We start from the raw sequence: 15,784 nt of genomic DNA, 5'->3' as shown, positions 1-15,784 counted from the left end.
AACTCGACAGACAGTAGAGAGCGTGATTAGTCTATATCAATGTATTTGCCGGCGGAAGTTGGTTCCTTTCAGTCGTGCACCAATGGAGAGCTAATCAACACCGTCGCGGCGATCAAGATCCAGCGGATACAGAGGACCAAAGAAACATTTCGAAAAAATGAAGCTCGACGTTCTGTGGATTGTCCTCGTCCTTTTTGGAGCAGCTAACGCCATCGAAGGTATACCTGATTCGTCGATTCCCGTGTATCGCGTTGTCGACCAGCCTAGATCGGCGCTCGATAACTTTTTTGAGTCGCCAGCTCATTGCCAAATTGATGAGCACTTAAAGCCGACACTCCGTTTTCAAAACCGGTTCTACTCGGCCAATCGTTAGAATCTAACAACGTGGCCACCTGCGATGGCCGAAGCCAATCAACGGTCTCGGACGATAAAGCAGACGCGGTCGATCATTCTCTCAGCACGTGGCAGACGTTCGAATCGTTCCATTCGATTACAGTTAAATCATCGAGAGACGATGCACCTGGACAGTGCGCTCGCGTGCTCCGTCTGCCGCTCCGCTGATATAGAGCCGTCTAAGCAGCTTTATCTCCAGTCATTTCCATATGTCCCAATTGCTTATCAGTAGATTGCGAGGACTCGAGCAAATCCATAATTTTACCGCGAAATTTACGAGAAAGATAACTGCGCGACATTTTGTTCTTCGCTGTGCCGATCTTATCTTCGTGGAAAATATTTGTCGACTATCACATTTTATCAAGCCTGCCATGGTTCGCGAAGACGTTTGTGAATCACTAACAAGTTTTACGCGTCTCTATGTTAGCGGCAAACTGCAGAGTTGCAATTCGTTGCAATCGTAGGCTGCAGATTCTGCGAATTTCCCGCAGAAGCGCAACCGAATTGAATTCGAGTATCTGGTATCTCGCAGCCGATGCAATTTTTAGTTGCGGCTATTGATTCTCGGAACTAGCGATAATTTAGCGAACGAGCACGGCTAACTCGGACATCTTCGTTACGCACAGACGCTGGCCACTGGCGTAAATTAGCCTCGGACGAGTTGAAGGAGGCTCTGTCCTACAAGTGGAACACGAATCGCGCGAAAAACGTGATCCTATTCGTGGGCGACGGGATGAGTCCTGACACCATCGCTGCCAGCAGGATCTACAGGGCAGGCGAGACCAGTCACCTCGCTTGGGAAACATTTCCCCATGTAGGACTGCTAAAGGTTCTTGGATTTCTGTATTTTCTCACTCGATTCGATAAATTTCAAAATTTATTTTCAATTCGCTCGTAACCCCAACGAAGATGTGCTACCGTTAAAAATATATATAATCTGTTCGACGCAGACTTATAACACGAACAAGCAAGTACCGGATTCAGCATCAACGGCCACGGCATTGTTCGGCGGCGTGAAAACAAATTACGAGGTAGTTGGCGTAGATTCGAACGTTCCGCTCGGCGATTGTGCAGCGTCCATGAATGCCAGCTACCACGTGGAATCGATCGTATCGTGGGCCCAGAAGGCCGGCAAATCTACAGGTCAGCGAACGAGACACCGATCTCGGCTACAACGGACCTTTCCCTGACCCCCTTGAGTCGCTGTTTTTCAGGATTCGTCACGACCACCAGGGTCACCCACGCCACCCCTGCCCCCTTGTACGCGCACAGCGCGGACAGAAGATGGGAATGCGAGTCGAAGATCCCGAAAGCTGCATCGAAGTGCAAGGACATCGCCAGGCAGCTCGTCGAGGACCTACCTGGCAGGAATATCCAGGCAATGATTGCTCCTTTTACGTTTTTCCTGCTGTTGAAATTCTGTGTCTCTTCTGCCGGGTATCTTTGCTTCGAGTTATCTCGTTTACTCAGAGCTATCCTCCTAGATAATGGCATCGAAAAATTAGAATAGCAAGTCAACTTTGTACCTTTTGTACAATATTTCTGATAAAGACTAATTGCGGAACAGAATCGTATAGATATCGCAAGTATTAATAGAACGACGAGAAACAATCGAACAGGGGAAGCTAGATTATCTCGGCCCTGACAAGTTAATGAACGTTGATAATTTTTGGACAGGTGATCATGGGAGGTGGTAGACAGGTACTGAAGAGCAACGCAACGGGCACAGAATTCGATCCAATAGACGAGTGGGCCGGTTTCCGACAAGATGGCCGGGACCTGATCGAAGAATGGCGGAAGGAGAAGATCGCGAGAAACGTGCGATTCAGCGTCGTCCAGAACAACGAAGAGCTGTCCAAATTGAACACCGATAAAATAGACTACGTGTTGGGTATCTTCGCGAACGGTCACATCGGTATGGACTGGAACAGACAGAAGGGTCCGAAAGGTCAGCCGAGTCTAGAGGAAATGACGGTGGCAGCTCTGAAGATCCTCCGGAGATCGAAGAAGGGTTACTTGCTGGTGGTATTGATAATGCGTCGAGAAATTATTGCCGGAAATTAATCCTTTCGAGAATGACGCATCGACGACGTTTCCAGGTGGAGGGGGGATTGATCGACTTTGCTCACCATAGAGGACACGCGGCGCAGGCTTTGTTGGAGACCGTTAGGTTCTCGGACGCTATCAATGCGACCATGGGGATGGTCGATACGAAGGAGACGTTGGTCATTGTGACGAGCGACCATGGTCACTCTATGAGCTTCAACGGGTACAGTAACAGGGGGAATAATATTCTAGGTACGTTTCTGCCTAACGGTACTTTGAAATTAATGTAGGAATTCCTGATTGTTCTGATAGCTGGGCTATATGCTACGGTCTCCAGGGGTTACAGTGTAAGCCATTTGTGCATTTCTGACCGTCTAAAACCCCCTGACCGAAACTCTTATATTTAAGAAAGAGAAAACGGCGTCGAACCACATTTTACCCAAACTAAATTAATGTGAAAGAGAAAGTAACGGTCCTGTTCTGAAAAATAACCTAGCACCTTCGGCGAACTGTTGAGCTACGTTGCTCTGCCATAAACTCCCTTTGTTTCTCGGTGCGGTCAGGTAGACAGACTGGCGGACTGGCGCTTTGTGGTTTAATGGGTGCTTATAAAAGCGTGCCGCAAGTTTCGAATCTACGCTTTTAAAATTGTCCATTTCCATTTACAAGCTGAGAAATAAGTGTGAAGGATTCGACGAACAATTTCAGGGATCGCGCAAAAGTCGAGAACCGACGGCATACCCTACACTACGCTGACTTACAGCACCGGAGGACCGAACAATGCCGCCTACGCTGTTCAAAATAACGCGACAGTTAGGATAGATCCTTCGACGCAGGACACTACCAGCTTCAAGTACAGCCAGCAAGCCGGTATCTTAACGGACGAGGCTTATCACGGCGGCAGTGACGTAGCCGTGTACGCAATAGGTAGATCGACTCGCGAAAATCTTCTATATACTTGGTTTCACCATTAGGGTAATCATTATTATTAAATGTCCGTGTCGCAGGTCCGATGGCCCATCTGTTCCACAGCGTGCACGAGCAGAGTTACGTTGCCCGGGTGGTGATGCACGCGGCCGACATCAACAGCGGTGGGAAAATCGGTTCCAGCATTTTGCTGTTCGTCTTTGTCCAGTATAGTCTATACCTGATCACTTAGCTAAGTATTAATCAACGACAAACCATCGTTGCGCTACTTATAGGATTCATTAATTGGGAATTATGCGTTGGGACGGTCGAAAATATCAGGAGCAGGTTTCGGATAGGCGAGATTAGTTTAAATCAATTAGGAATAGAATTTAGTGATATTTTTGTAAAACTCTTTGACGCTCGTAAGATTTATGGTTCGTAATCAACGTATATTTAAAAAAAAGAAACGGTTAACGACGTTACACATGTATCCTTATCATACTTAAGTAAGTGGAGCATCGTGCGGCCATCGAAAGATACACTTGGCTCCACTACATCACAGATTAGCCTAACTCGCCCGACGGACGCACCAAGTCTGTCTCGCAAATGACGGTCGAAGAGGACTCTGTGCCTGCTTTAGCGTCTTTCAATACGCGTCCTGTGCAATCGTGTGTTACGGCTTAGATGCGCGCGAGCGAATATGATACAGATAGAGAAAAATGATCGTCTCCTCGTGTCTCGTATACCTTACACACACACAAATATTACAATATAACGTGGACGTGTCACGTCCATACGCGCTCGTTTCAATCTTTCACTCGCTCCCTATCATTATGTACAAAAACGGAAAGAGGAGAAACAAGTTTAAAACGAATTCTCAGTCTTCTGCTGCAGAGGATACGGTGCGAGATAGCGATCTAAGTTCAGACAACTCCCTAAAGTCGCGAAACCCTTTGTACTATTGCGATTCGCGCGGAATTACAGCGGAAGAGGCCCGACGAGAACAGAAAGAAAATGAAACGCGAAGGAATCCGGCAACCGCCAACAACTCGCGAGAAGTTGGTAGCCAGTCGATTTTCATTCGCAGCCTGTCGCGCGCGATCAATGATTGGATACACCTCGTTCTCCTGTCCGAAAAAAGCTTGCTTGTTCGTGCGAGCATCGGAAACTGTATGTATATTGCAAATAATAAATACGATACATGCACGCGCGCATTTCTTTCGAGATTGCATCTTGTGAGATGCTACAATTCTTCGTTCGCGTTTCGTCGGTGCAAAAACTGCGGCCGGCGTTCCGTTTTACGCCTCCTCGTTAATTTTTCAAATTCTCTCAGTCAAGACGGCGAGGTACATATCCGCGCTAATTGGAACATCACACTTAAAACTGTTATCGAGTCTAAGAACAAATGTTTGGCGACTTGCAGAGTAGGTTCTCTTTCGATGTACGGTGCGAGTAAAGCGATCGATTCTCCACCGTTATTAATCTGCACCTGTGTGTAAATCGTACAGAAAAAAGCGTTGATTACAGCGAATAATAAATCGGTTCGCTCGCAAGTACTCGTCCGAAAATAATTACTAAAAGTGTAATCAAGTTGCGACAGGGTAGTGTACCATCTTCTCTGCTGCTATAAACAGTACATCTGCTTTCGCTCGCAGTCGCTCACCAATCCTCCAAGGATGCGTTCACGTTCGGCCAGGTGCTCTAGCCTTCCACGTTCGCGTCCATCCCATCGTTTCGCGACGGCGCACGGTTCGCACGAGAGAACAACGAAGAAAAATCGGAAAGAGGAACGATCGGGGACCAGGCGGGCGGGCGGGCTAGCTAGCGTACCCTAACTACGAAGCTGGCTAACTACAACGATGAAACTATCGTTCGAGAGCCTCGAAGCGGTGACACCGCGTCACCGGAGCGGAAGAAGCCCGAAACAACCTGGTCCGCTGGCGGAGGGCCGAATGGATCTTGTGGCCGATGAGAATGGGCATGGAGATGGAAAGTACGCGAGCTAACACGATCATTGCACTTTGTTCTTCTGGCGTCTGGCCGGTCGTGGCGTGGTCTCGTGGAAGAAGACCTTGAGGGAGATGCAGCCGAGGAAGAGGAGCGCGGAGGTCAGGAACATGAAGCCGGGCGTGCATTTGCCAATCTCCATGAGGCCCAGCAAGCCGACCAGCTGGAAGAAAAGTAGCAGCGGAGCCAGGTAGACCGCCAGCGTTAGATAGAGCGGCGTCTGCTTGCGCTTCCGTCGAGGTATGCTGTTGAACTTGACCGCGGGCCTGCTGCAGGCGTCGACCACCTCCGTCCTCGATCCTTCCGGCTCCTCCTGGGTTCTCAGCTCTTTCGAGGTCTGGATCTCTTGGAGCAGGCTCTGCCGGAACTGCTGGTACAGGAACAACAATCTGGCAGTAACCACCTGCAGCAGCTGGTCGAAGCACAGGTGCACCCTGCGGGCGATCGGGTGCGACTTCGAGTTGTCGAACGTGTATAGCAGATACGGCAACAGGTTCAGATTCTGGCAGCAGTGTCGGATCTTCTGCATCGACGAGTGTCTCAGCAGCAACGGCGCGGGAGGGCTGCTGCTGTAGCTGTCGTCTGTGGAATTCAGATCGTTTCAACTTAGTTTCGCGAGCTCGCACATTATCGGGGTTATTACGTAGAGGTCAACGGAGTTTATCGGGTCCTCACCTTGCACCATGTTGGACACCCGGTGTACGAGAGCCTGCTTCCCGACGACGGCCTCTGGCTCCATTATTCCGGACACGTTCGACATCCTGATGACTGTGATAGACGTTCGGTTGCCTTAGGCGACGAAGAACACGTTTTTCCGCTGATTCTGGGTTGGGTCGTGGGTGATCGGGGGTGATGACTATTGGCGACTCCTTCTGAAAATTGATTGTTCCTGTTAGATTTGTTGGTTTTAAGCGATCAAGAATTTTTCGAGTAGCAATGTTCTAAAAATATTATATTTTCTGTCAGAATAATCTCGCTATCCACTTCTGTCTAAAAATAATTGTTCTTCGTCAATAAATCAAGATGGATGCCGAGACAACCAACTTTGACGCAATCCTGAACAAACCAAGATATCTACCATATTCTGTGAATTAACTACCATTGCTCTGGAATCTCGATTCTAATCAGAACGTGTCACGAGCTTCGCAAGTGTTACGAAATGCTAAACCAGAAGAGCCTGTAGTGAACAACCACGATTCATCGGACCTACCTAGACTTGGACGGAGCCATCGACGATATCACGAGGAAACGTTTCGACCAGCACTGAACACAGATCTTCGACTTTTGCGTTGCCGAAGCTGCACAGTAAAAAAAAAGAAACCGCGAAGTAACTGTGATAGCCCTGCTGACCCGAGATTGCAACTTGAACAGCAATTTCAATCCAATCTCAGCGACGAATCGCGTTTTCTCGAAGCATCGAAGCTGTCTCGAACTAATCCATCGACTCCTAGATCCAAGCAGGTCGGATGCGAACAGTCTCTCGATCTTCGAAAGCTATCTTATCGACGAAAAAAGCCGAGCACCGATTGACAGAGGCTTTTCAGAAAAATGTTCACCGATTTACAAGCACTCGCGAACCGTTAGCGACGGGCTCCGGGGTCTCTAGAGCAGCGCCTAAGTACGACGTTGACCAATCGAGCAGCAACTGCGACCGTTTCGCAACGACACCAACTTTATGACACACTCGGGGACCGGTTCGACCGATCGTAATATACTCCGCGTCCCCTAGTGGCCCGTACCCCTACTTATCACCGCGAATTAGTCGATGTAGGGGGAGGCTGCCATGTGCGCGCATCAGCTGGAACGGGAATGGCAAACTTCCTGGGAACCTGGCTCTCTTCGTCGTGCTCGCCGACTAGGTTTTAGAGACACCACGCGCTAAAAACCCGAAGGAGGGCTCTCTGCCTTATTCGATCGACGGACTGTCGCACGGCCAGGTCGCCGGCAATTAAAACCGTTTAAGGGCCCACGAGTTTGTGGAAACCCCGGGGGGAGAAAGAAGACTCGTTCGCTTCTAGCCTCTTAGATTATTAACTCGGTGATCGTCGAGCGCGAAGCTGTATTTGGCGAAGCTTCTTTTCGTTGAACGGATCGCGGAATTTATAGAGCAGCAAGTTTTTTTCGACGACTGGGGCGAGTTTCTTCGATTGTTGGACTTTATCCGTTCTTGGGATGACTGTGGACGCTTCGGAACGTCGGTAGAATGTAGGGAACAGGGACTAGTGATTTTTAGAACTTACGTTTGTCGTCTCTTTTGGATTTGTTGTAAGACAAGATTGCGAAAGGGATGGATTTTAGTATCATTGTTGTATCGAATGAAATATAGAAAAAGAACAGTAAGTCTTTTTCAAGCGAATTATTGGATTGTATTAATTTTTTGGTGGCTGAAATGGAAGCAGTAAAATTTGGTTGATCGATTATAATTGTTACATAACGTGGCAGACCTTTGGCACTAGGTTATAGCAAACGGATTATTCACGCTGTTCTTTTTCTTCATCGACGACATCGTGTTTAAATAATAATTATTACCGATAGATATATAGATCGTTACTATAATAACAGAATACATTGTAAATGTAATTATAAAGTATGATCGTTTCTTTTGTTCCGAATGAACGTCCCTTCCGTCCATTTTAAGAGTGCCGTCAATAAGCTTATTTCTCAATAACAACGCCAATATTATTTTTGTCTCTGACCTTCCTTTATGCTGAATGAATCGTTCGATTTTCCCCTTTTTTTCATCTCTCGGCGTTGCTACAAAATAGCTAATTATCTTTTGTTTAAATAACAATGATTATTGAAGAGGCATTGGAAGGAGGAAACACAGATTATTTAATAAATCGATCCACTGGAAGAAATTACACAATCGAACGTTCTACTTTATTCGTTCGCCGCGGAAAGAGTTCGCAGCACGAAGGATAATTGAAATTCAACAATCGACCAGAGAACAATGAATATCAATTTGGATCTTGTGAAACGGTACTCCAAAATCACCGTTCTCGACAAAAGCGAGCTACTTTCTTCATAGAAAAAATAGGTGAATATTTATACGACGAATAAATCCCTAATGAATAACAAATTAATTCCTGGTAACGCGAATTACCTAACAATTATAAATTGTATCCAATCTAGCTACGCACAATAGAAGGGAAAAGCTATTAGCAACATAAACGCTTGTATTAATTGCCCGAGTACCTTCGTCTCATTACAATCTCAATTACCATCAATTTGGCATTGAGGGGCTTTTATGAGAAACGTTGAATCACTACCTCACCCGCAAGAGGAAATATCCGCGATATTACAAACGATAACGAACGTCTATAAAATACAAGCTTGATCGAATAAAAAGTGAAAATTACGATTTTTCTCCACTCAACGATCAAAGGGAATTAAACTGGAAAAATCCCGATTTGGATAAGTCTTCTCTTTTGAGGTCTGAGAAAATTTCTGAAACTACAAATACCCCCTCCAAATAATGCCGATTTTGACCATCGAACATCAAACCATAAACATAATAAACTCATGTCATCCAGCTCGAAAACAAACAAGCAGAGAGAGCCAAAGTTCCGAAAACAAAATCCACGCACCCAGAGGACAAAGTTCGACGTGGCGTCGAACTCATGCTAATCAACCGAGGTATCGCAGAGACGCGAACGAATGCAATCATCGTTCAACGTGGACATCCTGGCTTTCCCAATTACACCATGAAGCTTGACAAGACTAATCTGTCGCGCGCCTCGAGTTACGCTTTCAAAGAATCGCCGCGCCTTTGGTTGTTCTCGAGCAGAACTAATTTTATATTTATCCGACGAGTCGCGTTCAATTTCGTCATTATTTCATTTCGTTGATCATTTGTAATTTTGTCTTATTCGGTAAATAATATACAACCAGCCCCAGTACAATAACTAAATCGGAAATATTGAAAATACGGAGATTGAGCGTTTGTTTGCGATTCGTGATTATTTGAATTCAGAAATGGTCGATACGGGTCGAGTTCTTTGCCCCGCACCCGAAACGCGCGCACCGCGCCGCGCCGCGCCGGTCAATCACGAGGGCGGAAGCGTCGCGTCCCCTTTTGCGAGATCAATTATCGGGACACGTTCGTCGAAAGATTGATCTCTGGAACGTTCTCGCACAGGTCGACTCACCTCTGCGTAATACAGCGGGGTGTATCACGACCGACTCTCCATGAAAAATCCAGCGAACGATCAGCGTCCCGTTTCCCGTCTCGCCGCGCCGCAGAGCCTTCGACTCGCCTAGCTATACTTCTTGTACAGGTTGAACACGATGGGAAACTCGCGGAAAATGCACATCCTTTGTGGCAGTTCGATGGTCCCGTTGCTGTTCGCTTCGCAGAGCTGACTGAGAGGCCTGGGAGGCCGAGGGACTTCGAAGATTGTGGACGGACGGACGACGAACCGACTCGATCGAACGTTAAACAACGACTGATACCGGCGCTGCTGCGACGTTCCACGCTCTACGCACAGCTCGAGTGGCGACCTCGCAACTGCAGCCTCGTACCTAACTGCGACCAATCCCTCGGAGGACCTAACCGAGTCCATTGGCCGAGGGACCTCGGCTCCAAGGGTAGCCGACCAATTGTCGCGAGGATACGAAGGCTCGAAGCGAGAACGACGCGACGAGACTCGACTCGAGTCGGAGCGGCGCGCGGCTTCGAGCGAAGGGTCAACGTGTGCTCGCAGTCACGTAGGTCAGCACGAGGGCAGAACGTGATCTCTGTCGAAACCCTTTGCTCGACCTACTTTGACCAGATGCTGCGGAGACGCGGGCCACGCGTGGGGATGCCGTCGTATTGACGCGGCCTTGAAACTGGGGTGTCGATGCCGATCACGACGCCGCCTCGTACCAGAGCCGACGGAAATTTCAAAGCAGGACTCTAGCTTCTATCTGCATTTGACGCATTGGCGTCTGAATTGTTCGGTATCTGAGGAGAGTTCGATCAAACGCGCAAGTACAGAAGACATTCCACAGTTTCGTCCGAACTGTACAACTATAGCGAACGACGCTGCAAACTAAAATTGATCGCCGGCTGAATTCTACGGCCAGAAGGCGTCGAGTCGAACGTTGGAAGCCAGGTGTTGGACTATGACGTCAGCAGGATTTTTGTTTGGATCCAAGGGTCGACAAAAGAATTTGCCGTTGAGATATCCGAGTTAAGCAGCCGTAGCCTTGGGCTGCGGCACTGGATTTCTTTGCGCGTCATCGCGCGGCGTAATTCGCGACGTTTCCTTCGTTCGAATTGGCGTCACGTTCGCCGAAACTGCGAGCTCGATTGTCGTCGAGAATCGTAGGCAGCGGCGAGCTGCTCTCGCTGGTCACCTGTGTGTCGTTTCTTTTTCGAAACGTGACTCAAACTTCCTGGCCAGAAGAAGTGGGTCATTACGATAAAACAATGCCACAGTCCGACGTTATCATCTGGATTTAACGACAGCTTCGGGAGATCCCCGATCGAATGAGTAATTCGGAAATCGGCGATAATCGAAGATAGAATGTCATATTGGCTAAATCATACGCGGATTCCACAGTCTGACAGCGATCGTAGACCTTGCGATTTGTATTTTTGGAGCTTGAGAAGCCGGGCAAAGAAATTGATGCTTTTGTAACCTGGAATAACATCTAGTTCTTGGAGAACAAACAAATGTAAAGTTCGGTAGAATTTAATGTATTCGCAGACGACGGTTCTCCAGTCTCAGCGATTGCTGTCCGTTGCGTGCGTAGTTTTGTACGATAATCATTTTTACAATCAAGCTCCGTTCTCGAAAACGCGACGGAAATGAAGATTTGGACGAGACAAGTGGACAAGTGGACAAGTTAATTTTCGACGAGATAAGCGATAACAGGAAGATTGAAATCATTTGGGACATCCTATCGAACGTATAGCTCGCAATCGAGGACGCAAGGATCTATTAATAGTTCGAAAAGCGGACTCTCGGACACGGCGTCGTCGATCGACAGAAGAACGGCGCCTGGATCGATTCCGGTCGCGGTTGTAATCGATCGACGGACCTTGTGGGCGGTGATCGACGCTGCGAGGAAATGTTATGCAACGATTCATTGATCCCTGACCAGCAATAGTGGACCAGACTCTTCGAGTTCGGTGACGGAAACGGATGGGAAAAGGGGGGAAAAATCGAATATCGCGATCTTCACGCGAAACGAGCGTGATGGAAACGAGCTCGGAAAACTTGTGAAACCGGCGCGCGGCAATCTTTGAATTTCCTACGGGGAGACATCGCGATGGACGTTGGTCCAGACGAAGATTAGCGGTTCCGCTGATATCGCGGCGCTTGTCTTATCGGCACGTTTTTTCAACGCATGCGAGCCACATTCGCGTCAATAGCCTCCGCAGACGTCTACAGTAATTTTTGAACGATAAACATTTTGTTTCCCATGCTTTCTTTCCAGTCTACGTGATTTCACGCGGCCGGCGATCCTAATGACGCGTTCGGCACGGCTGATTTAATTCGATCGTGATGGCACGAGCATCCAGAGAATTTGATTGCACAATGCGCTTTGATTGCAGGCTTCGCGGGAACTTCGTTATTACCGGCTGCTTCGAGGCTGGTCGTACCAAAAATGATTTGCATTTAAAGAGGACCGTCATTGTCCGTTTCAAGGGACCGTGAAGCTTCGGACAACGTTCTTTTACACTTTTACAAAACCATTATTAGTTTTTTATTTTTTCTGAAATAGCTAATTAATCGCGACTCTGCTCATCGGTGAATTAAATGCGATAAATTTGATTTGTTTGCCATATTTAGCCCGAGCAAGGCCATTCTATCGTATTTGCAATCAATGCTAGACTCTGCAATTTGCAACCAAAGAGCACTCCGCCTCGCGACGTGTTCGAGAAGACCGACAGAAAATCGTCGGATATTATTCGAGTGTTGTCCGACTCGAGCAAATCAACTGTTCCGTTAACGTATTTAACTTCTAGGACTTCTGCGGTCGCTATTATGTTTGCTGGTGTCTCGCCGGTGCGAGGAACTTTTCTCTGTTTGTGTTATGGTACGAAGTCGCGAGACCAGCAATCCGGCGATGGCAAACGCTAGGAAACCCGCCGCGCGAAATTAGATACGTGCTTTCCTGAATTTGCAACCTACGCGCATTCTATCGCCTCGCGAATGAATAATGGAAATAGCAACCGCAAGTGCCTGATATTTTGTCATTCTAATCTCCGGTGTCGCGCACCCATGGAACAAAATTCTGCCCGTAGCAATCTCGAATGAACGCATCGTTAGCACTGGAACAATGTTTGGAACGAGATCAGTCTACCAAAAATGGAAACGTAGCTCAACAAGCTCGGAGTTGTAGAAGTCACCGAAACGGTGAACCTATGCGAAAGAAGCATCATTACCAACTAGTCCAAGCTAAATTAGATGATCCTATTATCCCAGTCCAACCTGAACCGAGCACAACGTCGACGTTTCCCATCCGATTGTCTCGACTCCTTCACCCCGATTATACTCAATTGATCTACATTTTCCTCTCCGCAAGGTTCCATTGTGGATCCGCCGTCCGCTTGCGACACAAGTGCCTACATTCTCCGGCAATCATTCTGCTCCGTCGTCCGCACTAAAGACTCCGTCTCGTCATCGTCGTCGTCGTCGTCGTGTCGTACCCGAGGAAAACGTCCCGCGCCGGTTCGAGACAAAAGAAAATTCACTGTACCTTCGCGAAACGGCGAGCGTCTCTGTCACGGCTAGTACCCGGGGACGATCCCAGCCGAAGTCAAGGATCCAGTTCCGTTGTCCGCCGGACGTTCGTTTACCAGCTTAATTCGATGTTTGTCTCGCGTGGCTCGATATCGGTTAGCGCGTCGACAGCCAACAGTTTGGTTCGTCTATCCTCTAACGGCTAATTGGAACGCGCACGCCGCACCGTCTGCGAGAGCTGAACTGTTCGCGATAGGTTCGCGCGGAGACTAAACAAGAGGATCGACGCGCGCGATAAAGAGCCCTCGAGATGACAAGGGACGCGGGAACAGGCCGGGGAAACCATAATCCGCGTACACGCCGAGCGAAACGGTCGGAGGTGTTAGTCATTGACGTTGGCGTCAACGAAATCGCGGACGCTTGTTTAGGCGGTATTGCACAATCATGGGCAAGTTTCAAAGCTGGCCGGCCTTGAACGACGCCCAGATAACCCTGAAACCAGTCGGACACGATTCGAGGACTGTGTCATGGACCGTGGAGTAGACCAATTTCAAGCATATTTGTTTAGCCTGTTATTTTGTCGATTTTTCGGATGATTCTCGCCTCGCTGATGTCGAGGCTGATTCCGGAGGCATTTTCAGATTCCAGATTTTTTCGTTGCTATCCAGCGATTAGCTTGAAACTATAGCAATTGCATTTGTACTCGAAGAGAGTGGAACTTCCTCTACCTGAATCGATAAGAGTTTTCAGTTATTTATTTGATACAGCCGAGTTTTTAACAATTTTTTAAGAGCTGCTGAAATTGCAGCCTAACGGGGAACTAGCGTTTTAATTAATTTTTTTCTCGAGCCTCGAAAGGCTAACACGTGATCGTGAGGAGCTTGGGTATCGATACACGTAGACAATATTTGTAGCAATCTTCTAATCGTGTTAACTAATTTTTAACAATATTTAAGCGTTGTATTCGCTTTGCTTTTAATTCGCTGCCGATCAATATGTTTGCATAAGACTTGGTTAGATAAGCGAGGTCGTTCTTACTCGATCGCGAGATGCGCTATTTTTTCAAACGTATCGAAAAAATTCGCTTTTTAAATTGCCTATCAAACGTTAGCCCAGGTCATGACCGAGATTTATAAATTCAATGAAACTTTTAGAACGCAATACTCGCAATCGATAGCGTTGGCTAGAATTGCAAAAAGTATCGCTACAATTTGCAGAGTATAAAGTTCCAGGGAAATTATAAAAATCGTAGGCGACTACAGTCGGTGTCAAGAGTATTCCTTTGATGTATCCATAGCTCCTAAATCGAAGCAACTTTTTTATTATTGGTCCAAGCGATCCATTATAGATTTTCTGGGATTCCAGAGGGATGAACTTACTAGACAATGGCTAGAAAAAAAATTGTCTGGTAAACTAATTTCTCTAAAGTTTCAAAATAGTGTAGATCACTTTTCGCATCGACTGTAGAAGAACATTGAGAATAATTATATATTTGCATATTAAGCATCGATCCGAATAGTGTGACCAATCGTTGGCAACTGCGTATAATTAAACATTCCCATTAATCGAAAACTACTGCGACAGCGAAATTTTTTGATAAATCCGTATCAAATTACGGAGTCTTATCTGCAAAAATGTTGCGAGATAGAATTCGTAAGCGGAGCCGATTGTGAGTTTTCTGAAGCCGTTTGATAAAGCGGCGATAAGCGCGTTTATTTGCGTTTCCCATCGAAAGCGATATTATCCTAGTAATTTTTGCGCGTACGTCGAGGATATTTCTCGTAGACTATCGAGGATCCTTCAACTAAAAAATAACGAGATAGATTGGCCAACACACGGTTCCAGCAGGTAAGTAAAAGCGGCGTGCGCTGCGCAGTTACCGAGGAAGCGAGTTCTTCTGGAAGGTACGATGTTTCAATTGACCGGCTGTGCCACGGTAATTGATAGGTAGCGCGGCAGTTGCGCGCGGGATACTTGTCGTCGTGTATGTGCAAGGTTATTGTCTTTATCAGGGGAATTGAGCAGGCAATTTTATCTATTGACCAGGAAGATCCGCAGGCTCGAGGTGATTTGCTGTGTACCGTTCGCGAAGCTCCGCGCCGTCCGTTAACGAAATGACGCAAAAATTTTGGCAAATTTCGAACACGAGGAAAAGATCCAGAGACCAGCGACGCGCATTTCTTGTTTTTAAATCTGCCCGTGCCTCTTGCGTCATTTTTTTGGCACGTGTTGAGCCGATTATACGGCAAAACGATGTCTGGTCTCGAGAAAGAATGTTATCGCGTGTTTAATTAATTGCGTTCTTGCCATTTCCCACTTCTATCTGGCTTACTGTCGCGCCTGCTTCAATAAATAAGAGAGCAGCACGGTTTCCAACTGAAATATTCGCTGGAACAATTAACAAATAAATAGCAAGATACATTTCGCCAATTTCGATTTCGGTTCTAGGATTACCATTTAATCGATCCATTCTTCGATCCCGAAATTAAATACAACGATCACCGAATTCTACACCTCGAACTAGCAGTCGGACTTCGGATTTCTATTCTCTCCGGCTGTATACGAATCTGTCTCGTCTATCTGTTGCGAAACGCGATTCATCCGAGTACATAATGAGTCAGATTACGTCAACTCGTGAATGATTCATCCAGCCGCCTCCTATTAAACATATCGATGCCAAATAATACGAAGAGATTCGACGACCGAGCGAGAAATGATTTCGCTCGAACGATACATCATACTCGGTCGCCTCG

The 15,784-nt window shown here is 47.1% G+C and overlaps 2 protein-coding genes across 4 annotated transcripts; one reads left to right on the top strand and one right to left on the bottom strand.

Moving 5' to 3' along the window:
• Positions 1-80: 80 nt before the first annotated feature.
• On the top strand, positions 81-4,612 carry LOC144468729 (alkaline phosphatase). Its single transcript, XM_078178404.1, has 8 exons — positions 81-218; positions 1,020-1,222; positions 1,344-1,536; positions 1,608-1,771; positions 2,071-2,418; positions 2,493-2,691; positions 3,148-3,366; positions 3,447-4,612. The coding sequence occupies exons 1-8, from the start codon at positions 158-160 to the stop codon at positions 3,596-3,598; spliced, it is 1,539 nt and encodes a 512-aa protein (XP_078034530.1). The 5' UTR covers positions 81-157; the 3' UTR covers positions 3,599-4,612.
• Positions 4,613-4,868: 256 nt separating this feature from the next.
• Positions 4,869-13,282, bottom strand: LOC144468731 (uncharacterized). 3 transcript variants are annotated; one of them, XM_078178407.1, is made up of 3 exons: positions 13,048-13,282; positions 6,031-6,227; positions 4,869-5,937 (listed from the first exon to the last, which is right to left on the bottom strand). In XM_078178407.1, exons 2-3 carry the CDS (start codon positions 6,113-6,115, stop codon positions 5,360-5,362), a joined length of 663 nt encoding a protein of 220 aa, XP_078034533.1. In that variant the 5' UTR covers positions 6,116-6,227; positions 13,048-13,282; the 3' UTR covers positions 4,869-5,359. The 3 variants fall into 3 exon arrangements, with proteins under 3 accessions (XP_078034533.1, XP_078034531.1, XP_078034532.1); XM_078178405.1 differs by lacking the exon at positions 13,048-13,282 and adding an exon at positions 9,504-9,852; XM_078178406.1 differs by lacking the exon at positions 13,048-13,282 and adding an exon at positions 6,566-7,654.
• Positions 13,283-15,784: the final 2,502 nt, after the last annotated feature.

The sequence above is a fragment of the Augochlora pura genome, chromosome 4 (assembly GCF_028453695.1).
Source record: "Augochlora pura isolate Apur16 chromosome 4, APUR_v2.2.1, whole genome shotgun sequence".
NCBI classification, from domain to species: Eukaryota; Metazoa; Arthropoda; class Insecta; order Hymenoptera; family Halictidae; genus Augochlora; species Augochlora pura.
This window is presented reverse-complemented; position numbering and strand designations above follow the sequence as displayed.